The sequence below is a fragment of the Prunus mume genome, linkage group LG4 (genome assembly GCF_029339155.1).
Source record: "Prunus mume cultivar Tortuosa linkage group LG4, ASM2933915v1, whole genome shotgun sequence".
NCBI lineage: Eukaryota > Viridiplantae > Streptophyta > Magnoliopsida > Rosales > Rosaceae > Prunus > Prunus mume.
In genome coordinates, this window is record NC_142701.1 from 10,355,392 (window position 1) to 10,383,184 (window position 27,793).

The 27,793-nt window shown below is 36.8% G+C and overlaps 2 protein-coding genes and 1 pseudogene across 3 annotated transcripts; all 3 read left to right on the forward strand.

Annotated features, from left to right (window-relative positions):
• Positions 1-314: 314 nt before the first annotated feature.
• Positions 315-3,766, forward strand: LOC103328051 (heat shock 70 kDa protein, mitochondrial-like). The gene is made up of 6 exons (XM_008230438.2): positions 315-516; positions 1,248-1,312; positions 1,428-1,506; positions 1,605-2,171; positions 2,256-2,876; positions 3,007-3,766. Exons 1-6 carry the CDS (start codon positions 442-444, stop codon positions 3,631-3,633), a joined length of 2,034 nt encoding a protein of 677 aa, XP_008228660.1. The 5' UTR covers positions 315-441; the 3' UTR covers positions 3,634-3,766.
• Positions 3,767-5,193: 1,427 nt separating this feature from the next.
• On the forward strand, positions 5,194-9,065 carry LOC103328018 (PII, uridylyltransferase (DUF2921)). The gene has a single exon (XM_008230402.2). The coding sequence runs from the start codon at positions 5,701-5,703 to the stop codon at positions 8,902-8,904; it is 3,204 nt and encodes a 1,067-aa protein (XP_008228624.2). The 5' UTR covers positions 5,194-5,700; the 3' UTR covers positions 8,905-9,065.
• An 8,221-nt stretch (positions 9,066-17,286) lies between these two features.
• On the forward strand, positions 17,287-26,312 carry LOC103328050 (pleiotropic drug resistance protein 1-like; annotated as a pseudogene). Its single transcript, XR_016126324.1, has 24 exons — positions 17,287-17,608; positions 17,773-18,111; positions 18,852-18,972; positions 19,084-19,172; positions 19,277-19,361; positions 19,478-19,637; positions 19,757-19,833; positions 20,273-20,326; positions 20,431-20,521; positions 20,615-20,916; positions 20,997-21,278; positions 21,366-21,927; positions 22,028-22,131; positions 22,240-22,396; positions 22,484-22,603; positions 22,710-22,840; positions 22,931-23,263; positions 24,146-24,436; positions 24,528-24,611; positions 24,720-24,853; positions 24,991-25,218; positions 25,333-25,504; positions 25,589-25,843; positions 25,953-26,312. The product of XR_016126324.1 is annotated as a pleiotropic drug resistance protein 1-like (transcript).
• The last annotated feature ends 1,481 nt before the right edge of the window (positions 26,313-27,793 follow it).

Sequence of the window (27,793 nt, forward strand, 5' to 3'; positions counted from 1 at the left end):
CAAGATGTTTTTTCACCGGTATAAATGTATAAATCTAGGGTTTAGGGTTTATGAACATGATAGTTCGAGAAAAAAGTCAAACTAGGGTTGCAGGAACATATGTGGGGTGTAGTGAGCAATTTTAATTTTTTTTGTCCTTAAGGGTAAAATAAATTATTCATATTTAAAGTTAATATGGGGTGTAAAGAGCAAATAATGGGGTGCCAATAAAACCACCCTTTGGTAAATTGTAATTAAATATTTTTGTTATCTAATAAAGTATGAATGCTAGTTTTCTTGTTCTCCACTCTTCATGCAGGGCTCAGGGCCGTCGTCCTTCCAGCCCTTCACCTCATAAATAGACAACAAAACGTTAAACCCTACACACTCAAAACCCTCTGTCCTCCTCTCTCCCTCTCTAAACCCTGTTCTCTGTCTGTGTTGTTCGAAGCAGAGAGAGCCATGGCCACCGCTGCTTTGCTCCGTTCCTTACGACGCCGTGACGTAGCTTCAGCCTCCCTCTCTGCCTACCGTTCCGTAAGTGTCACATTCTCTTCAACTTCCATACAATCTCTTATTCTTTATAAGCTCTACACTCCATTTTTCTCTGTTTGATCTGTTTTTTTAATTTTTAATTTTATAGTTTTTATTATTATTATATTCTCTGCTCGTTCTGGGAGTCTTTGTTTTTGGTGTTTCAAGCAAATAGAAAAATGGATAAAGTATAAACAACTTTGGATGGATATCACTTTGTATTAAATCTATCTATCACATGCTGATATCTAATTTTTTTTCATTTTTTTTGTTCTTTTCTCTGTTTGATATCTATGGGTGCTTCTCTTATATTCGGTTGATTTATTTACCTGTCTTTGTTCTGATTGTTAAGTTCGTCTGATATTACTGATACTTAGGACGTGGATTAGTTTCGTTTTGTTTTCAATTTCAATTAGTTTGTGTTAGGGGCATTATTGTTGCGTAGCTTGATAGTCTTGGATAAATAAAATGAGTTTGGTCAAGGTGGGCTTTTGATTTCATGCGCTTCAATCTAATTGTATTTTGACAAATATGGCGGTTTCGCTTTAGATTTTGACAAATATAATTCATGGATTATCGTAAATTTTTCGTACATATATGTATACGACATTGCATGGATGAACTTTTAGTTATGAATGAAAAGACATGGGATGGTATATATTTATTGTATTTTGAGCTACAGCAAAGCAATGAAACTTAGCTGTTTGTTGTTTGTTTGTTCTTTTGTGCAAAAGTTGACTAGCACTGCCAAGCCATCAAGTTTGGGTCACAAATGGGCAAGCTTGGCAAGACCTTTCAGGTAATTTGGATTTGCATAGTCGATTTAGTTAACTATATCAACGATTTTTGTTTCTATACAAACTTTTGGTTTCTGTTTTGTCTTGTTTATTGATAACATGTTCTGCTTTAAACAGTTCCAGACCTGCTGGGAATGATATAATTGGGATTGACTTGGGCACAACAAACTCATGTGTTGCTGTGATGGAGGGAAAGGTAAAGCTACTGACACATTCTCTGACAGAAATCATGATTTAAGCTTCTTGTGTGTTAGTTTTCTGTCTAACAAATGGTGATATGATCAATGATCACAGAATCCCAAAGTTATTGAGAACTCCGAAGGAGCTCGGACCACTCCATCAGTAGTTGCCCTAAACCAGAAAGGAGAACTACTTGTTGGTACTCCAGCAAAACGTCAAGCTGTCACCAACCCGACGAACACGGTTTCTGGAACCAAGCGTCTGATTGGTAGACACTTTGACGATGCCCAAACACAAAAGGAAATGAAGATGGTTCCATACAAGATAGTCAAAGCTCCAAATGGAGATGCATGGGTTGAAGTCAATGGACAGCAGTATGCCCCAGGCCAAATTGGAGCTTTTGTTCTGACAAAGATGAAAGAAACTGCGGAGGCTTACCTTGGAAAGACTGTGTCGAGAGCTGTGATCACAGTTCCAGCTTATTTCAATGATGCCCAGAGACAAGCAACAAAGGATGCCGGAAGAATTGCAGGTCTAAGTGTAGAGAGAATCATAAATGAGCCCACTGCTGCTGCACTTTCCTATGGTATGAACAACAAGGAAGGCCTAATAGCTGTATTCGATCTTGGTGGCGGAACATTTGATGTGTCCATATTGGAGATCTCAAATGGTGTTTTTGAGGTATGCATCGTTTGCACATTCAGTTATGTCCTAATGCTTTTCCTTTATTTTGGAATATTTCATTAAGAACTCTATCTTATGTAGGTGAAAGCAACAAATGGAGACACATTCTTGGGAGGAGAGGATTTTGACAATGCTTTGCTGGACTTCTTGGTGAGCGAATTCAAGAGAACTGATGGGCTTGATCTTACAAAAGATAGGCTTGCCTTGCAGAGGCTTCGGGAGGCAGCGGAGAAAGCTAAGATTGAGCTTTCATCTTCATCTGAAACTGAGATAAACCTGCCCTTCATCACAGCTGATGCTTCAGGTGCTAAGCATCTGAACATCACACTGACCAGATCAAAATTCGAAAGTTTGGTAAATCACCTGATTGAGAGGACAAAGTTCCCATGTAAGAATTGCTTGAAGGATGCTAACATGTCTATTAAGGATGTGGATGAGGTCCTTCTTGTGGGAGGTATGAGTCGTGTTCCCAAAGTGCAAGTGGTGGTTGCAGAAATATTTGGAAAGAGCCCAAGCAAAGGAGTCAATCCTGATGAAGCCGTTGCCTTGGGAGCTGCCATCCAAGGTGGTATTCTTCGTGGTGATGTTAAGGAGTTGCTTCTTCTGGATGTTACTCCTCTATCACTAGGTCTTGAAACATTAGGCGGTATCTTCTCCAGGCTGATTGCGAGAAACACTACAATTCCAACAAAGAAGAGTCAGGTCAGTCCTCAAGAAATGTTGAAAAAGATTTACATTGATTACTTGATGGATGGTCTTGTTAAATTTTATACCATAACGGCACATGTTTCTCAACTGTTTGCATCTGACCTTTTTGTCATGGATTTTGCAGGTGTTTTCCACAGCAGCTGACAACCAAACCCAGGTTGGTATCAAGGTGCTACAAGGGGAGCGCGAAATGGCTTCTGACAACAAGCTCCTTGGAGAGTTTGAGCTTCAAGGCATCCCTCCAGCACCAAGGGGCATGTCTCAGATTGAAGTTACATTTGATATTGATGCTAATGGTATTGTCACCGTTTCTGCAAGGGACAAAGGCACTGGTAAGGAGCAACATGTTACCATACGCTCGTCTGCTGGGTCTACGGAGGAGGAAATTCAGAGGATGGTCAAGGACGCCGAGCTGCATGCTCAAAGGGATCAGGAAAGGAAAGCTCTGGTTGATATAAAAAACAATGCAGACACGACCATCTACAGCATTGAAAAGAGCTTAAGTGAGTATCGGGACAAGGTTCCCAGCGAAATCGCTAAAGAAATTGAGGATGCAGTTGCTGATCTAAGAAAGGCAACCGGAGGGGACAATGCCGATGAAATTAAGTCAAAGCTTGATGCAGCAAACAAAGCTGTCTCAAAGATTGGGGAACATATGTCACGTGGTTCCGGAGGTAACTCTTCATCTGGAGGTTCACAGGATGGTGGAGAACAAGCTCCTGGGGCAGAGTACCAAGAAATGAAGAACTGAATGTGCTGAAGATGAGTTTCTAAATTTTTATATGCAATGCATGCTCCTATATAGCCTCACTTCTTTTGGTTTTTGTATCTAAGGCTTTGGGAGTTCATGATCCACATTTGAAGGGCAAAAAAAAGAAGGCTTTTTCCTTGAAAGTACAAAAACAATTAGAAAGAGGTTCTAAAAGTGTCTAGAATTATAAAAATAAAAACCTCAAGAAAACATGGTATACTTTCCAACAAGACAACATAAATTTAGCAACAAAAAAAGAAAACAAGAACAAGGGCACAAAACAAAGACAAAAGGATGGTGATTTTTCCTTTCCTTCTAATCCAACTTGGCAGTTTTGTCAACTAACAATCCACGCGACCCAAGAGTCCGTTTGACCCACATTTGCTTCATTTTTATTTTCTTGATCAATGTTCATCACTTTTAAAAATGCAATACAATAATGTCCATTTCGATTTATTTTTTGCCAAAGTGTTTTTTTATTTATTTTAGTACAAGTGATAGTCTAAATTAGAGGGGAGGGAGTTTCTCACACACACGCAATAAAGATGTTATGGAGGTTCGAATCTTATCTGCAAGTCAAGGCCTTTTTCCACTGAACTAGACCCCATTGACATTTTTTTACCAAAGTTCAAAGAGAGGAAGGAAATTCACACACATGAGTACATGAGGACTTGAACCAGAATCCCTTAGGGCAGACTTATAAAGGCACAAGGAGGTGCTGCACCTCCCCTTGTCAGAAAAGTTTGAGAGGCCTTGCATATTGCCCCTTTAGTGGTGCACTCCAAGTGTTCGACGAATTGCCTAAACCAAGCTTGTCTTTCTGTGCCCAACGCACCAAATTTATTTTTATTTTTAAAAATATCATGGCCAAAACGACATCGTTTAGACCAAGCTTTAAAAAAAAAAAAAAAAAACAGAAAGGGAAAGTTGGACTGTGTTTTGTGGGCTTTAATAAGCATTCTAGGGTCTGCTTAATAAATGATAAAAGGCTTTAAAAAATAGCTTTAACCTCTAGGGCTTTTTGTTTGTATTAGTAATAAAAATATAATGCGGCATTTTCATGATATATCGCCTCCAGCTGACGAGCTACCTGGTGCCTCAATGGCGGGGTTTGAAACTCGTTGGAAGCACTTTGTGGTCAGGAGCATATGGAACCCCAAGCAGGGATTAATCCTATTTTCCGAGTATGGGGATACCTCGTGGTATTTACAAAAATCTCATTGACAACAATTGTAGGTTATTTGTAACGTTATTTTTTTCTATAACTTATGAATGACATTGATATTGTTTAAATTATAAGGATATTTAGTTGTTAATTTTTGTTTAATAAAGCTTTTAGCCTTTTAAAATTGCACATCAACTAAATTCTTTTTGGATCCGCCAGTGCATAGGAGCACACCAGTTGGATTTATTATTATTTATTATTGAGAAAGTTTGGAGTAGTAGGTACCCTATTAAGAAAATAAATGGTATTTTTTTATATATGAATTTAGAACAATATTGAGAAAGTATGAATTTAGGAGTTGACCGTTATTTCTAGAAAAGAAATATCTTCGAAGTCGTCTTACACGCACTTGTAGAGTAGTGGGAAAAAATTCACCAAAAGCTTCAGAAAACACCAGAAACAGCTCGACTTCAGATTCACTCTTCCTCTTCTTTCTTTCCTACGCAAGATCCAATCAAGTCCAGCTTACTCTCTCTCTCTCTCTCTCTCTCTCTCTCTCTCTCTGAAGCCCAAGATCCAAGTTTCAGAAAGTGTGGTTCACCTTCACAATAATCCATTATCCATGCAAGAGGGGATAGATTCAGGTTTGTGTTCCTTACTTCAAATGTTTGGTAGAATATAAACATTACCCAGGGAAGTACAGGCTTGAGATTGATCCTTTCAAGAAAATTGTTTTGTGTTCTAATTTTTTTCATTGACCTCTGTGGATGAAATGTGGTAACTAAAGTCTCTGTCTTGTGGGGTGAGTACTGTGTAGGATTTTGAGATTGAATATTTGGGTGTTGAAATTTTCTTTAGTTCAGTTTTTGGGCAGCTGAATAAAATTTAGAACTTTTGAGATCATGAAGATTGCATCTTTGGTGGTTGTGGTTTGGAGTGTGTATGGCTTGTTGAGTTTGGGGTTCACATATCCATACCATGTAGAACCAGAATTTGATTTTATGAGTGGAAGAAGTGAAACCCCTGTTACCTATAACTATGATCGAATAGATGAAGTGAAGAAAGAATGTGGTTTTGTTCTTTCTTCTGCTTCTGAACTGAAAGCTGAAAATAATAAGGTGTATAGCATAAAAGAGGAGCTACTTTTTGTTAATGGGGACTGGAGGCAGGAGGTGGGTAATGCCCCAATCATACCATTTGATGATAGAGAAGTCCCAACAGAGTCGTGGGGTAATCGTACTACATCAAACTTGGTATCATTTTGGGTTACGGATCTTGATCGTGCCCATCGATCCAAGAAGTCTGTAAGTGTTAGTGGGTTCATGATTTTGGGCATTACTAAAGATGGCGGCTTTGCAGATTATGGGTACCAAGGAAATTCTGAATTCCAGATATGGCCTGGCCATTCTCAAATCTCAATTTCCTTCCAAGGGATTTACACTGAATCAAAGAAAAATGGTGGGGAAAGAGTAATGTGTTTGTTGGGGAGTACAATGTTACCTTCTCGGGACTCTGATTCTGCTAACCCTTGGGAGTGGTTGAAGGCTTCTCGGGAGTCTGATCCTCCTCTTTCTCAAGATGATCAAATTCTACTTGTTCTTCACTATCCAATGACTTTCACGTTGACAAATAGGTCTATCCAAGGAGAATTAAGAAGTTTAAATTCAAAGTCAAACTCAAAGTATTTTGATGTGGTTCACATTTCATCGCAGTTGGGAAAGTCTGCAGCTTACGATTTTGGATCTGAAAAGATAGTGTCAAGAGCATGTGATCCATACCCTTACAATGATAGCTTGATCTATGGTGGCGTTAGCATCTATAAAGGTCCTTCTATTTGTGAAATCCTTGAAGAAAGTGCAAGGGACCAAGCTTTCACTGTTTTGCCAAACTGGAGATGCAATGCCACTGATGATTTTTGCAGTAAGCTGGGTCCATTTGTGGCTGATGAAGAGATTAAGGCATCAGATGGAAGCTTTAAAGGTGTTAAACTTTTTATGCAGAATATCAAGTGTGAACAAAAAAATGACCAGGGAAATGCCAGTTCAGCAAGGGTTTCAGCTGTGTTTAGAGCTGCTTCTCCACTAGAGAATCAGTATACCGCAGCAAAGAGATCTGGGCTTAACAACATGACTGTTGCTGCTGAGGGAATATGGAAATCTACCAGTGGGCAGCTTTGCATGGCTGGTTGCCTTGGACTTGTTGATGTGGAAGGGAGTCGATGCAATAGTCGGATCTGTTTGTACATACCTGTCTCTTTTTCCATAAAGCAACGAAGCATTATTTATGGAAGTTTATCCAGCACCAATAACAGTGGTGCATCATTCTTTCCTCTCTCGTTTGAAAAGCTAGTGCAGCCTACAGAGTTGTGGAATTATTTAAGAACCTCCCATCCATACTACAGGTACACAAAAATTGATTCAGCTGCTGTTGTCTTGGAAAAAAATGAGGCCTTTAGTGTTGGAACTGTCATCAAGAAATCATTGCTGAATTTTCCCAAACTGGAAGACACAGAAGCTTTTCAAGTCAGTCTTTCTCTTCTCTCAGAAGATTTAACCCTTCATGTGTCTGCATTTCCTGATCCAATGCGAAATGCTCAGCCTCCTAGAACAGATATTCAGATGGAGATTCTCTCTGTTGGCCCCTTGTTTGGGCGCTATTGGTCTCCACAAAATAGTTCCACTGTAGAAGAGGAGACTCCTTACCACACGAAGGCTGAATACACTGAAAAGCAGCTCCTTCTGAATGTATCAGCACAACTTACCATCTCTGGGAAAGCTTTTAGCAATTTCTCTGTGCTTTTCTTGGAGGGTCTGTATGACCCACATGTTGGAAAGATGTATCTAGTTGGTTGCAGGGATGTTCGAGCCTCGTGGAAGATCTTGTATGAGAGCATGGATCTTGAGGCTGGGCTTGATTGTTTAATTGAGGTGGTTGTGTCTTATCCTCCAACTACATCTAGATGGTTAGTCAATCCAGCTGCAAGTATCTCGATAGCCAGCCAAAGGAATGAAGATGACCCCCTTTGCTTTAGTACAGTCAAGCTCCAAACTCTTCCGATTATGTACAGGAAACAACGGGAAGACATTCTCTCTCGTCGGGGTATTGAGGGAATCCTCAGGATTTTGACTCTTTCCCTGGCAATATCTGGCATTTTAAGCCAACTGTTTTACATCAGACATAATGTTGATTCCGTGCCTTACATGTCTCTAGTCATGCTAGGTATCCAAGCCATTGGGTATAGCATTCCTCTGGTCACAGGTGCTGAAGCGCTTTTCAAGAAGATATCTTCTGAATCCTATGAAACATCTTCATATGACCTTGACAACAGTCAGTGGTTCCATATAATTGATTACACAGTAAAGTTTCTTGTGATGGTCTCATTATTACTGACTTTAAGGCTTTGTCAGAAGGTTTGGAAATCCCGAATCAGATTACTAACACAAACTCCTCTTGAACCACATCGTGTCCCTAGTGATAAGCGGGTGCTTCTGACTACTTTGACAATACATTTTATTGGCTATATAATTGTTCTTGTCATTCATAGTATGAACACCAGCAGAAGATCTATTCGGACAAAAAGCTACAGAATCGCTAGAGCAAATTCTCATGCAATGTGGGAATGGGAAACTGAGCTAGAGGAGTATGTCGGTCTTGTTCAAGATTTTTTCCTTCTCCCACAAATCATTGGCAACCTTGTGTGGGAGATTGATTGTAAACCACTTAGAAAGTTTTATTTCTTCGCGATCACACTGGTCAGACTTTTCCCTCACATTTATGATTATGTGAGAGCTCCTGTGCTCAATCCTTACTTTGCCGAGGACTACGAGCTTGTCAACCCAACTACGGATTTTTACTCCAAGTTTGGGGATATTGCCATACCTGTTACAGCAATTATCCTTGCAGGTGTAGTCTATGCTCAGCAAAGGTGGAGTTATGAGAAACTCAGCCAAACTCTTATTGTGGGGCAATGTAGGCTTCTTCCATTGGGATCCAAAATGTATGAGAGGTTGCCTTCAAGTTCCAAAGCATTTGAAGCTGAGCTTGTTTCTGGTGTCAGTGGTAATGCTAGACATGAGAATGAGAAAGAGGATGATGATGTAGAATGATGTGGAAAACTCTTTAAAATTAACATACAGAAAAAGTGTTGTAAACATATATGCGCGGTGTTACTTTGATGTTTGTTCTCAATTATGAGATGTTGATGTTGGCTTCTAAGAGAATTGTAGCAAGAACTAAATTATCCTGCAATTTTTTTTTTTCTTTCTTTTATCTTTTGCTGCTATAGATGTTCATTCCTTGGTTATAGTCTCATTCAGAAGGATTAAACTGTTCTAGGGTACTAGCCCCCTCTCCCAAAAAACACTCCTAGAGTTGTATTCACTTTGAGGGCCCCCTCCCCCCTCTTCTTTTCCTTCCTTCTCCTCTTCCCCCATTTTCAAAGACAGAAGGTTTCCCTATTTGTCTTCGTTTTGTTATGATTTTCCTCCAACCATCACAGGTGATTGTGTCTCGACGTTGGATCTTTATGTGTGTTTCGGCGTTAGATCTCCACAACCATCCTTTTTGCGGTTTCTTTATGTTTAGAATAAGTTGCAAAGACTTTTTGAGTTCTTTATGTAGTTTTCACCTATCCTTTGTGAGAGTTTTTCACCTCTCCTTTGTGAGAGTTTTTCACCTTTCCTTTTTGAGGGCTTTTCATCTCTCCTTTGTGAGAGTTTTATTTGTATTGTTATGGCTTGAATTTTTCAAGCTTTATCTTTTTTTGATTATTTTGAGTTTGCAATCTTAGTTGGGATGTCTATGCCAGAGTTTTTTCGATCCTGCATGATTGTTAGTGGAGGTGAACCAGAGTGTCTTTTAATGTTAGACCGCTTCGTTACTATAATGACTCTTTATGGCTAGTTTGTATTGGCCATTTGTGGTTAGTGTCGTTTATGGCTGAACTATGAATGCAATCCCAGAATTTCTCAAGAAAAAAAAACACTTCTAGGGTAATTGTTTGGGTTCAAATGGTACCATTAAAATATGTGAAAATCAATAATCTCAGTCACTAAATCCGTTTCCAAATTTTATACAATAACTGACAAGTTACAGAGGGACTCAAGGAATGATTCACTTTTTAAAATTTATTTTAAAAATAATAATTTTGATTTATTTATAGATCAACTACATGAAACTTCCCAAGCTATGAAGTCAATGTTAAATTGGCCATTATCTTTTGAAGGTTACAAGCTCATACCTAAACTCAAGGCCCGTTTGGTGATCATTTTGTTTTTAGTTTTTGGTTTTGATTCCTTTAGTTAAAGATAGAAGAAAAATATATACGATTAATTACAGTTTAGTACCATGTGGTTATACCTTTAAGACATGTTAGTCCCTATCTTTTCAATTTTAACAATCACATACCCCGGTCTTTTAAATTTGTTACAATGTGGTTCCACCATTAGGTTTCCGTCAGATCTCTCTGTTAGTTGCTTATGTAGCACTATAGGTCCCACATTTTTTTTATCTTTTAAATTTAAATTTAAATTTAAATATGAATATATATATATATATATATCTCATTCCTTCCAATTTCTTCCTCCCAATTCCTCCCGATTTCTTCCCCTGATAATGGCGTCAGGGAAGTTGAGATCGGAGGGGATGGAGATGAGGGGATGGTGGTTGAACTCGGAGAGGAGCGAGTCGACTTAGGAGGTGAGGTCGGAGGGGTTGTAGTGAACTGCGTCAGAGGCGAGCTGGGAGAGGTCATTGGGGGAGTTGACCAAGACGGTCTCGAGGCACTCGAGGGGCTGAGTGACATGTAGGTCGGTGGAGCGGACCTTGTAGCTGGCATCAGCCAAATGACCTTCGATTCTAGGTTCGTTGCACAGAGAGAGAGAGAGACTGGGTTCGTTGCACACACACACACACACAGAGGGAGAGAGATTTTTGGTTTTTAATATTCATATTTTAATCCATTTAAAATTAAAAATTTTGAAATATGTGGGACCCATAGTGCCAGTAAACAACTAACAAAGAGATCTGACAGAAACCCTAACGGCGGAATCACATTGTAACAAATTTAAAAGACCGGGGTATGTGATTGTTAAAATTGAAAAGATAGGGATTAACATGTTTTAAGGGTGTAACCACAGGGCAGTAAACTGTAATTAACCCAAATATATAACATGAAGGATGAAAGAGGGATGAGTAGGGGTCGCCCTAAGAGCACTTCCGCCCATTTGTCATGGCAAAAGGTAAGAGCACTTGTTGTTCACGTGAATAATGTCTGCCATAACAACCATTGCCATAGCAACCTAAGGATAACCACTGTATACATGAGATAGAGGGAAATGAATTTGTATGGAGTTTTGGTGTGGGAAGCGAAGAGCATGACTAGGCATTTATAGAAAAAAAATTCTAAATTTTTCGATTTTTTTTCCTCTTCTTTCAATTATTTTTGTATTTAAATTGACTGTTGATGACGTCACACTGACCTCATGAGGGCAGCTTGCCCAGGCAAGTCTTGCCTTTAGGCTCAGGCTTGGTGGAGCCCACCTCTTACCAGGGGTGGATCTCATTGCTGGAATGAGTTTTGGGAGCCTAAGGGGCCTTTTGCCTGAGCTAGGCATGCTATTGGAAGTGCTCTAAGAGCATCTCCACCCATAAGGGCTAAGGCTAAGGCTAAGGTAAGGCAATGGCTACCACTATTCACATGAATAGTAGCAGCCTTGCCATTTGTGGTTCCACCCCAAAAGGCTAAGGCTAAGACAATTACTATTCATTGTACTTTATTTCAAAAAAAAAAAAATTTATTTTTATATATACTTTAAACCATTAATTTGATAAGCTTTTTAGATTATATTTTCGGTTGTCACGTATCACTATTTATTATAAAATTATTACTTAAAATTTAAGATAAAATTTTTCGGATTAAATTTTCGGTTGCCACGTGTCCATATTTATTATAAAATTCACATCTCACTCATCATACAATTGAAATTCCTATTCACTCATCATACAATTAAAATATTCTCGGTCCTCATAGTCCGATACAATGGAATACAATGACAACTCTATCATTGGCGGAGGCGGTTCCACAGGATCACGACGTGGGGGAGTATTTTCCTTCAGAGGATGTAATAGTGCCATTATTTCTGACACGAAACGCACCACTGGAACCGACTGCCGATGCGGGCATTGTTCACTTGAGGAGCCATGTGTAATGGTTTCCCTCTTTTTTGTTTTCTCTTGAATAATCTATTTTAAAAAAAGGAAATTGGAAATGCAAGATATATATATATATATATATATAATGACATTAAATTGAATAAAACAACAATTTTTTTTTTTTTACCTCGTCGCCAAGATTTTGACCTCTTCGAATGTTTGTCCACGAGTCTCCGGCTTTGATGGAAGAGACCATTTGTATTTTTGCACAAATGAAATTTTGTGGTAGAAAATTTGGTGTGGAAAGTGAAAAATATTGGAATGAGAGGTATTTATAGAAAAAATTTCCAGAATTTTTTGATATTTCTTTTTTTATTTTAAAATTGATATTTTTTTTTCAATTTTTTAAAGCTAAAAATTGGACAGCCATTGGATTGAGCAAGATTTTTTGATTGGAGGCTCCAGGAGAAGCCACGTGGCTTATAACCGTTGGGCTATGTGGGCTGATGTCACGTTGACGTCAGTGGTTGATTTTCAAATTTTTTTATTGTTGGCGCGTGGACAGCAAAAAAAATCCAACAATAAAAAATTTGAAAATCATGCGGACGTCTCGAGGGCAACAGCCAAGCAGATTTTGCCCATGGGCTAGCATGAGTTGGTGGGACCAAGTGTTTGCCCGGGCCTCTTCTCTCGCGCTGGAGCTGTTTTGGGCTTGCTCGGGGGTCCTCCTGCCCGGTTTGCATGCAGCGGTGGAGCTGGTCTAAGCACAAGCAAGTAAGGCGGCCGTTTAGGGCCTCTAATTTACATAAATCTATATAGTATGCCATTATAAAAAAAAAAAAAAAATTATGTTAAGCCCAATTATGCACTCCAAAATTAAGAAGAGAGACCCAGTTATTCATTAAATTCATAGTCCGAGCCAATTCACCTAGTTGAATAGGAAAAAAAAACACATTGAGTCCAATTTCACATGTTTGAACTCTAAAGTTGGCCAAAAAAAAAAAAACTATGAAAAGAAACTTCCTAATGCCAAACACTTTTTTGCTTTACTAGTTCTTTCTCAATGATTCAATGAGGGCCGAAGTCCAAATTGTTTAATAAACATGGTGATTGATGATTTCTTTTCTTTCATGTTTTGTTTTTTGGGATTTGGGTCTAGAATTTCATGTTTTGTTCAATTATTGAATTAAAAGTCAAACCTATATCTCATCTCGTCTTCTTGTTTAGTTATTTAGGTAAGTGGTCCTTGTAGCCTGTAGGGGCACACCGGATTAACTACAAGTTTATTCATTTGTCCAGCTAATCTCATGCCTATATGTACGAGGACATCAGGTCCACTTGGAGAAATTTCGAGCATATACTAGGGAAGGAGACTTTTAATGCCTCAAATCAAATTCACAAACAAGGAAAAGCGAAATTATTGCATTAACAATTTTTTTTTTAAAAAAAAAAATTGTTATAGGATGGAAAGATGGGTGTGGCTGGTCTTGGTGGTTGGTGTGGTGTGGGTGGCTGCTGGTATTTCAAGTTTTTTATTTTATTGTTTGATTTTCTTTTTTTATTACATTGAGAGAAAAGAAACTCTGGGGTTTCGATCCTGGATGCCAAGTAGGGAGGAAGGGGGAAGGCCACAACTAATGTGATAACCCTGCTTGACAATTTTATTGATGATTTGTTTAGCTTACTTTAGTATTTTTAATTTGAATTTCGTATAATAAATTGATAAAATTATAAAATTGGCTGAATTGACGAGTTGACTTCTAACGAAAAATTAGACGATGTTGATGTTGGGAACGATATTGATGTGTAGAGCAATATAATGAGAATGCAAATTGAAATAAGGAGTTCAGAAGAGTAAGTGAATTATTTGTGATAGAAAGCCAAAAAGGAAAGTTCAATTAATAAATGAGAATGGGGATAGATAAGAGACTTTCAAATTTATGTGCATAATGTGCAGGTAGATCGTTAGTAATCATATTTTCTTTAGATCTGTTACGGATGTGGTGGTGGGTGTAGCTGCGACGTCGCTTCTTCAGGTGGTGGTGGGGTTCGTTTAGACTCATAGGTTTTTTTTTGGGGGTTGAGAAAAGATGGTATTTCATTCAACCGAAAGAAACATTACATTGTATGAATTAGCATGTTAACAGTGGTCTCGTTAAAACCTTCTCAGAGAAACAAAATTATGAGGAAGGAAAGAGTGCCCCCCAAGCTATTGACTAAACAGAAGAGTCAAACAACTTATACGAAACAAACCAACCTAAACCCCAACCACAAAACCCTTAAAACAACATCCCATCACTACATAGGTACTGTCAAAGAAGACTCATATGTTGTTTTAGGGTTTTTGTTATGTTGGGTTTGTGAGTTTTATTTGGGCTTATGGTTAATTGTGGTGATGTGGGCTAGTAGTTTTAGTGCAGCTTTTGTTCTCGTTAGTTTTGCTCTTAGCATGTTAGTTTGTTGACCTCTTGAGATTGGCACTTTAGATGTCTTGTTGATATCTTTGATTGTACCATTGAAATTTATCTAATAAAGTTTCTCTTTCATAAAAAAATAAAAATAAAATCCATGTGCATAATGAGATTGTTGCCAAACCATCCAGAAATTTGACATAGTAGGTGTAGCTTGTTGTGGCCTAGTGGTGTGCATGCCTACATGTACATGAACAACAAGCAAGGATACCCTTTTTTTTTTTTTTTGGTTCTGAAAATATTTCAATAAAAGGCTCAAAAACGGCCAGCAAAACAATAAGATAGAAAAACAAACAAGATGCAAGCAAACTAGGATCTAAGCAATTCAATTTAATTTTTGAGATTAAAAATAGGGAGTTTCACTAAAACACCCAAAATGGGAGTTGAAATTATAAAAAAACCCAAGCACTATTTAAACATATAAACACACTCAAAACCCATCATTACACACACTCAAAATCCATTTATAAACATACCCAAAAAGTTAACTTTGGGGTTGATTTTGGGTGTGTTTCTATGTTTAAATAGTGCTTGGATTTTTTTATAAATACCTGTCTAGGATTGGGTTTATTTATAAATTTGTATTAAAAATATAGCATTGGATATAAATAAATATTAAAATTATAATTTTTATAATTTGGCTAGTCCGATTCAGTCCAATTCAATTTATTAGGGTATAGAACCGAAACGGGAGCCAATTAGAACCGGTTCGGTTTGGTTTTTTGAATTGAGTTTTATTTTTTTGTCAACATGGTTTTTTTTCTATTTTTTTCAATCCAATTTAATTCGGTTGATCAATTCTTCGGTTTCGATGCCTACCCCTACATGTAACTTTCTCTTTCAATAACATAATTCAGTTGGTACACCTTAGATATTTGAAGTTTGCCATGTGTCCATCCCACAAATTTATATATAGATTATGACAGCAAATATCATCTGAATCTATGTACCCCAAAATTGTGACTACAATTGTAAATTTTCTTTATTTGTATATACCTCAGGACTGTGACTATAACTGCATGCATTATGAACCTCCAAAACCTCCTAATTTTTGCAATTTTGACATGTGCATGAGTTCTCTTTTTTGGTGTTTGTGAATTTGTGACATAAGGCAGCTGCGATTGGAGCTACAGAGGTGCAACTGGATTGTTGGGCTGTAAGGCCACCACCGTCTCTTTTGATTTCCGACGGCCTTTCCTGTCCTCCCGTGAAAAACAAACAAACAAGATGCAAGATACAAACAAAATACCAATCATTTTTGTATTTAAAATAAAAAAGTATTGAGTATAATTTTTAATCTCTAGGATCTCATATTTATACCCACACATGGCCAACGAGGATTTAGTCCAGACCATTGATTTGAAGATTGAACTTTCATAACACTTTAGTATTGTATGTGAGAAACCTCAATTCCCTTGAAGTTTTTAATTTGCAAATTTGAACTCCCATCTTGATAATATGTGTACGAGAAATCCACCCTGTAGTGCTTGTATTAAAAAAGATATCCACATATAATCTTTAATATATTTTGATACTTTAGAGCACCCGAAGCAAAGTCACCGACCAACCTCCTCGTGGACTTCTTATTATACTCTAGTTTTCATATTATATATTGCATGCATGGAATAGTGTACTCATGAGATATTTTATTTGCTCCGAGTCTCTTAATAAAAAATAAATAAAAACACCAACAATGAAGTTATGTGGACAACTCCGGTTGATAATAAAGAAAATTTGGTATAGGTTTTGGCGTAATTGCAATTTGATCAATGTATTCAGCTTTGTATATAATACATAACATGTGAAATTGTCTCCCGAACAAACAATAAGAACAACGTATGACATAATTCAAAATGCCACTTTGGTAACTTTCACCACAATTTTAGTGCAAAATTAAACAAACTACTTTGTTTTGACTTTGTTATTTAAGGTGAGACCCTTGGTTTCTCTCTAGAAGCTTAATAAGAACCATAACATGCAAGTTACATGACCACCTCAAATTATTAGTCATCTTACAATAAAATAATTCACTAACCTTAGGCCTTGTTTGGTTCACAAAATGGATTTGAGGAGAAATTACTTCCCTATGTCATTTCTTAAGGGATCAGAAATTGAAGATTGCTTTTCCATGTTTGGTAATGCTGAGAGTAACTGGGAGATATCACTTTATTTCCTTTCCCATGTTTGTTTTGAGTAGGAATGGAAAACAAAGTTGTTATAATTTTTCAATTATACCCCCTATTAAATTAAATAAAAAAATGCATTTAATGATATATTGTAATTCTAAATTATAAATAAGAACAAAATGGTCATGAAAAATGTGCATTTAATGTTGGCTCATTTTCCCAAACTTTCCCATGAGGAGGGAAAACAAAACTCAAGAGAGGAGGAGTCTACTTTCCCATGTGTCAAGCAAGCATTTCCCATATCTAGACTTACCATCCCATCCCCAAGCCTCCTATCATATAAACCAAACGGGGTCTTATAGTAGTGATCACACTTAATTAATTACTACAAGAAGTTGATATTCCATCCTACATACTGATGGAGTTTCAAGTATTTAAAAAAGACTTATTAAGGTCCACCATTAAGTTTTGAAAACTATTATTACATGGTTTTAATTGATAATAAAATTCTTGATGTGATCATCGGGTTGTTGTGCTATTTACAATGAATATTAAACTACTGTAGTAACATCATATTGATAAGATATTGTTAATAGCTTGCATCTTTGTTGGAAGTCTTTCTTTTTACTTTTTTAAATCTCTTTCTTAGAAGACCAAAGAAGATTAAAGAAAGAAATGAAATCCAAAGTATATATTCATTTCCCCGCCAATTTTGGAACATGAAAGACTTAACATGGTACACTTCCCTCTCTCTCTCTCTCTACACGCATTATACACATGATATATTTATATATATATCACAGTGTCTTTCCTCTACCTTATTTGAACAGAGGAAGCTAGTCTGACAAGAACCCTTAAATATTTCAAGTCTCTGACAGCCTTGAATTTCAAAGGTTCATATTGGATTAAAATCTGCCCCCAAAAAAAAAAAAAAAAAAAACTGGCATTTTGTGGGTGCTAAGTGGACTATATTTGCAGAATGAATCTCTGCAACGTCAGAGAATGATTTGCTGCAATTTGTTGATTTGAAGCAATCTTTGGATTTTATTTTCTTTCCTTGTGTATTATTTCTAAACTCTTCCTGTAATCATAGATGTTTTATACTGCAAATTGTGTTAGTTTGGTTCCCTTGGTTAAAGTAGTTTGTGAAAGAAATTAATCTGTGTTTAATTTGGTGGGTTTGGGTTGCTTTTGCTATTACAACAACAATATTCTTCATTTTCAGGTTGAAAATTGAAATGGAGAGTGGTGATCATTATAGAGCCGGCAATAGTCTCCAATTAGGCAGTTCTTTGAGATGGAGGAACAATGGTGTGGAAGCTTTCTCAAGGTCTCTGTGTGACGAAGACGAAGAAGAAGCTCTTAAATGGGCAGCACTTGAGAAGCTTCCTACTTATAATCGTATGAAGAAAGGCATACTCATTATGCCCGCTGGCGAAGCAAGTGAAATTGACATACCAAATCTTGGTTTTCAAGAAAGAAAAGAATTGATTGGGAGGTTTCTGAAAGGTTCTGAAGAGGACAATGAGAGGTTCTTGTTGAAGATCAAAAACCGTATCGATAGGTAATAAGTTCCTCCTTATCTGATATTTTACTGTGTCATGCCAATCTATGAAAACCTGTTCTCTACTGTTCTTATTTATTCAGGTAGTTATAAAGAGAAGCATCCTATGTAGGTTCAGATTCCAGTTAAGTCCAACCTCCTAAAATCCTAATTTAGGACACATGAACAACGCATATTGCTGCATCATTTAACATGTGGATGATGCGGACCTTGTACTATGAAAGTTTTGAGCATCCTATCCAAAACCAATTGACAACTGATGGAGAAGCTCATGATCTTATAAACATGAATGTAGGACTTACATTTCTCGGTTTGGGATAGTACTTTGAACAACTTGACATCAGTATTTGAGCCTAGCTAGTTTCAACTTGGCTCTCCAGGCAGGCTTCACCTCAAGCTTAATTTTATTGGAGTTTCAAATATTTAATTTGCTTCATTCAAGTCTACTTTTCAACTTTAAATCTTGCATTAATTTACAAGGGAGGAGTATGCTTCTGGTATTTGGGCTTTGATAGCAGGTCTGGCCTCTTTACTTTCCACCTGAAGGTGTTGAAGAAAATAATTCTAAGTTTGTTAGATACCGCCCTTTATGTGAACGAATATACTTAAATTCTGTATGTACATAATATCTTAAGTTTTTGGATTCATTCTCTTGGTAGCCCAGTAGGGGAAGTATAAAAATTTGATGTTTCAATGGAACTCCTTTGATGGACTATTGGTGTTTCCTGAATACTTTTCAGAGTAGGAATTGATCTTCCAACAATTGAAGTTCGATTTGAGAATCTAAATGTAGAAGCAGAAGCTTATGTAGGAAGCAGAGCTTTGCCTACACTCTTTAACTTCATCGTTAACATACTCGAGGTAACGTTGCAGCAGAAGATAATAATTGAAGCAGAGATCTGCATGCTGATTTTGATTTATTAACCTTTCAGTGATCTCACAGTTTAATCACTTTTTCCATTGATCTTAAAGGGCTTCTTGAATGGTCTCCATATTCTTTCAAGTAGAAAGACGCATTTGTCTATCCTCCACAATGTTAATGGAATCATAAAGCCTAGCAGGTGAGAAAAGGACTAGTTTGCCTTCTTTTACTGCCTCACTTTCAAAGAAAAGGAAAAAGATATTTCGGTACCCAGTTATCATTTGTTGTGCATGCATTTTTCAGAATGACATTGCTATTGGGTCCTCCAAGTTCTGGCAAGACCACACTCTTACAGGCTTTAACTGGAAAACTCGATCTAGATCTAAAGGTGCAAAGGATTCTCAACCAGCTTTAAAGTTTTTGTATAATTGCTTTTCAGAAAAAGATATCAGTAAAATCTGAATGCTCTCATAACTAATTTGAAGACCAAATGTTATGCCTCAGCTTTCTGGAAGGGTGACTTATAATGGCCATGAAATGAATGAATTTCTACCCCAAAAAACTGCTGCCTACATCAGTCAACATGATCTACACATTGGAGAAATGACTGTAAGGGAAACCTTGGCCTTTTCTGCAAGATGCCAGGGGGTTGGGACGCGCTATGGTTAGTTCATTCATGGAACTGCTTTTCTTTTCCTTCCACATTGGTTTTTAGGGTACACTCTATAATAAGATTTATATATATGTAAAGCACTGACTCATTTTCATTTTGGCCATCTGCAGATATGCTTGCAGAGCTGTCCAGAAGAGAGAAAGCTGCTAATATCAAGCCTGATCCAGACATTGATGTCTTCATGAAGGTGAGAAAAAAACTACTTTCTATTGTTGATCACAAAAACTTACACACACAATCTATACCTTTGAGGATTCATGAGATTTTGTTTTTCCTGTACTTTCCCTTCTGGTGGAAATCATACCATGGAATTTTTAAAGTAACTGAAAGTTCCAAAACTGGAAATTGGTAATAATAGCTGGTATTTTTGTCTGCTTCGTATGATTCGAAATGGATTTGAAATTTCTATATACAAGGAATCATTTGAACTTTATTAGTTTTCTTCCATTTCTTTGTATTCAAATCTTGACATATTTGGATTGTGTAGTCTAAACAAACAATTAAACCTTATAATGTTATCTGAGTCCCAAGATTCGGAACTAGTCCATCCAAATCGGCCGTAAGTCAATTCTTTCATGGTGTGACAATTCATATGGTTCTAATACAATTGGCTTCTGCCATTGTAGGCAATAGCCACAGAAGGACAGGAGGTGAATGTAGTGACAGATTACATTCTAAAGGTAAACAATACCGAGAAGCTACCTTTGATCTTATAAGAGTCCTTTCAGAAATCACTACACAATTTTTTCAAAATCAATTATAAGCAAGTCATTTTTATTAATAGATTCTGGGACTGGAAGTCTGTGCTGATACCAAAGTAGGGAATGACATGTTAAGAGGTATCTCAGGAGGACAAAGAAAACGTGTTACAACGGGTAAAGAAATTCAATCAATAGTTTATTGAAGATCACAAATTGTTCTAATCTGCATACACGATTATAGGCTTTACTTAAAAAATTTATTTACAGGGGAGATGCTTGTTGGACCTGCAAAGGTACTGTTCATGGATGAGATATCTACTGGTTTGGACAGCTCGACAACATTTCAAATTGTGAATTCAATCAAGCAATACATTCACATTCTTAATGGAACGGCTGTCATCACACTCCTCCAGCCAGCACCAGAGACTTATGAGCTTTTTGATGATATTATCCTCCTCTCGGATGGCCAGATTGTGTACAAGGGTCCTCTTGAACATGTGCTTGAGTTTTTTGAATCTATGGGCTTTAAATGTCCTGAGAGAAAAGGCATTGCTGACTTCCTACAAGAGGTAGCTAGCTGTACTAAATGATGCACATTACATGTGGAATCTCATATCTTCTATTGCATGCTTAATGAAATTTGTTTTAGGTGACATCAAGTAAAGATCAGGAACAGTATTGGGCATGCAAAGATGAACCATATAGTTTCGTTACAGTCCAGGAATTTTCTGAAGCATTCCAATCATTCCATGTGGGACAGAAACTTAGAGATGAACTGTCAATTCCATTTGACAAGAGAAAAAACCACCCAGCAGCTTTGACAACCAAAGAATATGGTCTTAAAATGGGAGAACTGGTGAAAGTTTGCTTCTCAAGAGAATATTTGCTAATAAAGAGGAATTCCTTTGTCTACATCTTCAAGCTGGCACAAGTAGATTTTAATAATATACATTTTAGTTCTGGATTTATATTTTGGGAAGTATCTCTTTCTTAGTTTGTTTCTTTTTCCTGCTTCTAGCTGACACTTATGGCTCTGATTACGATGACACTCTTCCTACGAACTGAGATGCCCCGTGGTTCAGTAGATGATGGAGGAGTTTATATGGGTGCTTTGTTCTCCATAGTGGTCAGGATTATGTTTAATGGGATGCCAGAGCTTGCAATGACCATTCTCAAGCTTCCCATCTTTTACAAGCAAAGGGACCTCTTCTTCTATCCTGCATGGGCATATGCTCTTCCAACATGGATTCTCAAGATCCCTATGACATTTGTAGAAATAGCAGTTTGGGTGTTTATTACATATTATGTGATTGGATTCGACCCTAATATTGAGCGGTAAACAAGTAAATATTAATATATAATAACTAACTTGTTTGCTATGCATACCAATCTTTGATGCATGGTCTTGCATATGCTGCAGGTTTTTAGGCAATATCTACTGCTGCTACTTGTTAACCAGATGGCTTCTGCGTTATTCCGTTTAATTGCAGCAATGTGTAGGAATTTGATTGTTGCGAACACGGTGGGGTCATTCTCGTTGCTCACACTTTCTACGTTGGGAGGCTTCGTGCTTTCTAGAGGTACAAACAACATAATAACATAACATATGGGAAAACAACATTCTTCTGATAACTTCGTTGCTTAATTATATGATGCTTCTTTTGTTCCTTAATGTGACAGATGATGTTAAAAAGTGGTGGGTTTGGGGTTACTGGATTTCGCCTATGATGTACGCTCAAAATGCAATAGCAGTTAATGAGTTACTTGGTGAAAGTTGTAGACATGTAATTTTTTTGAAAATCATATTGTTCTTTGTTCCTTCAAGATCTTTTCTATAATTAGTGTTTCTTCATACTCATCTGATGTCTGTCTCAATTTCCTTTTTATAAAAGGTACTTCCAAACTCAACAGTATCTCTGGGAATTGAAGTTTTAAAGTCCCGCGGGTTCTTTCCTCATGCATGCTGGTATTGGATAGGTGTTGGGGCAATGACTGGATTTGTATTACTATTCAATATCTGTTACATTGTAGCTCTCTCCAAGCTAAATCGTATGTATCTGTACGTTGTCCACTTCAATTTTTTATGAATTAGGAAGATTATCCTTTAATGTATCAAATAAATCATTATATATGCAGCACTTGCGAAACCTCAGGTTGTAAAATTAGAAGATCAAAGCAATGAACATGATGGCAGAATAGAGAGAACTAGTCAATTACCGTGCAGTCAAAATAGCTCAAGTCAACGAACCAAGACAGGTGTTAAATCTCATCCATAATGAGCACCTCCCAAGGTTTTGTGTGTATTTTTGTATTTTTTATGGTGCTATTCTTAGATGACATTTAAATTTTAATTGGAATGCAGACAGTAAAGATGAAAGTGCAAAAGAAATTGCAGTTGAGTCTGTTCGTAACGGGAGGAGAGGGATGGTTCTTCCATTTGAACAACATTCCATCACATTCAATGAAATTACATACTCAGTTGACATGCCACAGGTTTTGATTTTTGAAATCAACTACACTCTTTTAATTTGTTTTGTTAAGTTAACTTAAAAACATTATATCCAACGGAGTTTGAACATACAGGAAATGAAGATCCAAGGTGTCCTAGAGGACAAATTAATGCTTCTGAAGGGTGTGAGTGGTGCTTTCAGGCCAGGTGTTTTGACAGCTCTGATGGGAGTGAGTGGTGCTGGTAAAACCACTCTCATGGATGTACTGGTGGGTAGGAAAACTGGTGGATATATTGAAGGGGACATCAAAATTTCGGGCTACCCCAAGAAGCAAGAAACCTTTGCCCGGATTTCTGGATACTGTGAGCAAAATGACATCCACTCCCCTCATGTTACTGTCTATGAGTCATTGCTTTACTCAGCATGGCTTCGTTTGCCACCTGAAGTCGAGTCTGAAACCAGAAAGGTTAGAATGATAATATCTAAAACCAGAATCTGTTTCAGGGTTGATGTTTAGTGAACAACACAAATTAAGTCAAAGTTTAGCTTATTCATCTTTTCTAATATTAATGAACTTGAGGATATATTCTTATGGCTTAGCTTTTGCTCAGGTAATAATTAAGACTTCTAGACAATTATATAAGTTATTAGGGAACATCAAAGACTTCTGGTATTCAAAGACTTTGTTCATAATTGCTAAACTAAACTACATTGAATAATCTTATACACACTGTATGTAATGATCAGTGAAGGTTTAATCATGTAATAAACCAAACCAAGAAATATTAAAAAAAAAATACAGAAAAAAAAGGAGAGGAAAGAGAATTAGGCTTTGATAAACAGTCTAGCTATAATCTGAACAATTTTCTTAATTTGGTAAACAATCTAGCTATAATCCATTTGTCTCTAGTAATAAACTACCCATGAAGCTGTAAAAAAGTAACTTGACATACCTGGAAAGAGAGAATCAGTGTTCTTATTTTGTTTTTCCTCTTAATTATTGATAGACAAGTCAATCAGAGAGAGCTTAAAAGACAAACTTGAACCTAGAAAGACTACAGATATATAAGTGAAAAACCACTCTTACTTTTTCTTGTCAAATCCTTGCTTTTTAATTCAAACGACTGTTAGTTGCTTTTTATAAAAAAAAAATAATGAAGATGTGCTTTACATTCTTTTGGTCTGGAGAAAAAAAAATACTACTGAACATGCTCAATAGAAAGAAGCCTATCATTGAGATTATATAACAGGGGCCCCATATTTAGAAGTTTGACTTCATCACTTCAAAGGGCTTGCATATTTTCTGGCTATCATGATGTTGATTTGTAATTATGAAGTTCTTTTGCAGATGTTCATTGAGGAAGTGATGGAACTTGTGGAACTGACACGGTTGAGGCAAGCGCTTGTTGGGTTGCCTGGTGTGAGTGGTCTCTCAACTGAGCAGCGCAAGAGGCTAACCATTGGAGTTGAGCTAGTAGCAAACCCCTCGATAATATTCATGGATGAGCCAACTTCAGGATTAGATGCAAGAGCTGCTGCAATCGTCATGAGAACAGTTAGGAACACCGTGGATACTGGAAGAACAGTTGTTTGCACCATCCACCAGCCCAGCATTGACATATTTGAAGCTTTTGATGAGGTGAGAAATTTTAATGGGTGGAAGACTAGCTGTTTCTTTAGGTTCTCTCTTCTCATATATTTGAGATTGATGAATGTGAGTGTGAATACAGCTACTCCTACTGAAGCGCGGAGGAGAAGAAATATTTGTTGGGCCATTGGGTCACCATTCTTGCCATCTAATCAAGTATTTTGAGGTAGGGTGTGTCACGGATCACAGAGACATCCAACACTGAATACTTTAAATTCTTCCTTCCCTCCTATGTCATTGTTGCTGTATATTAACATGACTTTCTTTAATCAAGGGCATTGAAGGAGTAAGTAAAATAAAAGATGGTTATAACCCAGCAACTTGGATGTTGGAACTTACAACCTCAGCAGAAGAACTAGCTTTGGGGATTGATTTTGCCCAAGTTTACAAAAATTCAAAACTATTCAGGTCTGTTAGTTGATGTCACTGCTACATTGCAAACACAGTTCACTGCCTTTTCGATGGCAAAATGCTGAAACCTCCTTAACATGTTTATGTATCATAAATTAGTTGCTGAAACTTTTGCTTGGCATAATATGTTTCAGGACAAACAAGAAACTTATTAAAGACTTTAGCAAACCTACACCTTCTTCAAAGGACCTCCATTTTCCCACTCAATATTCGCAATCATTTCTCACCCAATCCATGGTTTGCTTATGGAAACAACATTGGTCCTATTGGCGCAACCCGTTATACACTGCAGTAAGACTTCTCTTTACAACTTTCATGGCGTTGCTGTTGGGGACAATGTTCTGGAACCTCGGCTCCCAAATGTAAGTTGGTACAAGGAAACAAAGAAATTAGTTTGGGGAAATCATTAGATTATTTTGTTTTTGTGTTTTCTCATTTTTCGTGTATTCAAATTCACTGTGTCTTATGAGATGCAGGAAAAGGCAACAAGATCTGTTCAATGCAATGGGCTCCATGTACATTGCTGTTTTCTTCCTTGGGGTCCAAAATGCTACATCAGTGCAGCCTGTAGTTGCTATTGAAAGAACAGTCTTCTACAGAGAAAAGGCTGCAGGGATGTATTCAGCCTTGGCATATGCATTGGCACAGGTGAAATGGATCTTATATTGTCAATTTTTCAATCACCAAATTTGGTTCTCTATATATGATAATTCAACTTCTATCTTGTCACAGGTTTTGATTGAGCTCCCATATATTTTAGTACAAACTGTGGTCTATGGAGTCATAATTTATAAGATGATCGGGTTTGAGTTGACTCTTGTCAAATTCTTTTGGTATCTATTCTTTATGTACTTCACATTGTTGTACTTCACATTTTCTGGTATGATGATTGTGGCTGTGTCACCAAATCATCACATTGCTTCTATTGTGACCTATGCATCTTATGGACTGTGGAACCTCTTTTCAGGATTCATTGTCCCACGACCGGTAAGTGTTGCTTAATTGTTATGTATTCGAATAAGTTTTCAGCATATTTTTACCAAATTACTACAATTGTTCCTTTTGTCTTTTTGATTTTTCTACCGGCCAACAACAGAGGATTCCTATATGGTGGAGATGGTACTACTGGGCATGTCCTGTGGCTTGGACCTTGTATGGGTTGGTTGCTTCTCAGTTTGGAGACCTAAATGATACGATCGACAATGGACAGACAGTCAAACAATTTTTGGGTGATTACTTTGGTTTCAGACATGATTTTGTGGGAGTAGTTGCAGCAGGGCATGTATGGTTTACAGTGCTTTTGGATTCATCTTTTCCGTTTCGGTTATGGCGTTTAATTTCCAAACACGATAGATATTATTTTTCCTACTTGTATAGGAAAGTTTTAGAAACGCATCAAGTTGTAGTCCTTTACCAATTACATGTTCCATAAAACTGCTGAATATTGTCCATGCTAGTCCCGTTATGCTCAGAGAATCAGTACACCAAGCTCAGTGGTTTAAGGTTTCCTAATTTTCATCAACCCCTAAGAAATTGGAAATGTTATGCAGTTTCAGCCAAGCCTAGAAATGCAAAAGCTCATCTATATTTGGACCAGCTTTGCTGGAGCCAGATGTACAAATCTGAAATTTGATTGGCAAGCATGATATTGGATTTTATGTCTAAAGTTCTTGGACAAGAACTTTTGAAGTCTGCATTTTAGTTAGTTCTTGTTTGGTTTTTTCTTTGTTGTGTTACACAATGAAATCATCCACAAACCTAGACAGATGTGAAAAAGTTAAAGCTAATATAAGACCTAGACCTACCCAAGAAAGAATATATATATATATATATATATATGGTGACATCAGTACATATGATGTTACCAATCCACCCTTGTTATAACCATGTTTATGCTTTATGTCAAACTCTAATGTATTTATATTCAAGGGTGGAATCAGGAATTTTTCAGTGGGTAGGTTAGCTAAATTTTTTAACTTAAGATCTAATGATTTCATAGCTCTATTGACTAATTTTCATCTGCATCGATATTGTTCCTCAAGTTCTTTTTTAATGTAGAAAATCATAGAATCTTCTAAAAACTCATTCTTGCAGTTTGAATCCGTTAAAATTTCTTGGCATCAACCGAATAACCTTCACAAATACAAAGTGCAAAAATATAAAAATAATTAAGTTTCATATATATATATATATATATATATTGGTGGTAAACACAAGAACTATAGAATTAGGTTAACATACTGTTCCGTTTTTGAAAGTCTCTTCCCACTTGTGAATTCCAATTACTTTATACATCTAGAATTTTGGGTTGAAGGACTTGCGAGGATTTTTATTGAGTCCAATGTTAAAAGTTTTCTCTTTTTTGGGGTGAAAAAAAGGATAATTCATTAAAAACTTCCAAAAAGGTTTAGAGAAGAATACAAATAAATAAAAATAAAAATAAAAATTTCCCTTATGAATATTTGTAGTTGATGTTGGCCATATAGGTTTTTTTTTCTTCTCAAAAACCTTTTGCCAAAGGCGATTTGAAAAAAAGACAGCAGACTTTGCTAGTGAGCCAAACTTGTTGTGATGGGCCATATGGATATAGGTTTATTATCATTTTTTTCTTCAAAACTTACCTAGACTATAGCCCACCACAACCTTTGTTTATATTCACAGCTAACAATAGTAGTAGATCCACGGATTCAAAAGCTAGCCATGTGAAATTTACATTGAAAACTCAACGGTATTAATGAATTCCATTAATAAACATAGAAAAATACACCTAGTTAATAAACGCAATAAGCATTACCATCAAATGCATCTTTATACATAAATAAAAGCTTATGAAAAATAAAACAAAAAACAAGAAGTAAATACAATGCAACACAAAAATAATAGCATAAGCTTACCCACAAATATTAATATATCATCAACATATAACCAAAACTCATA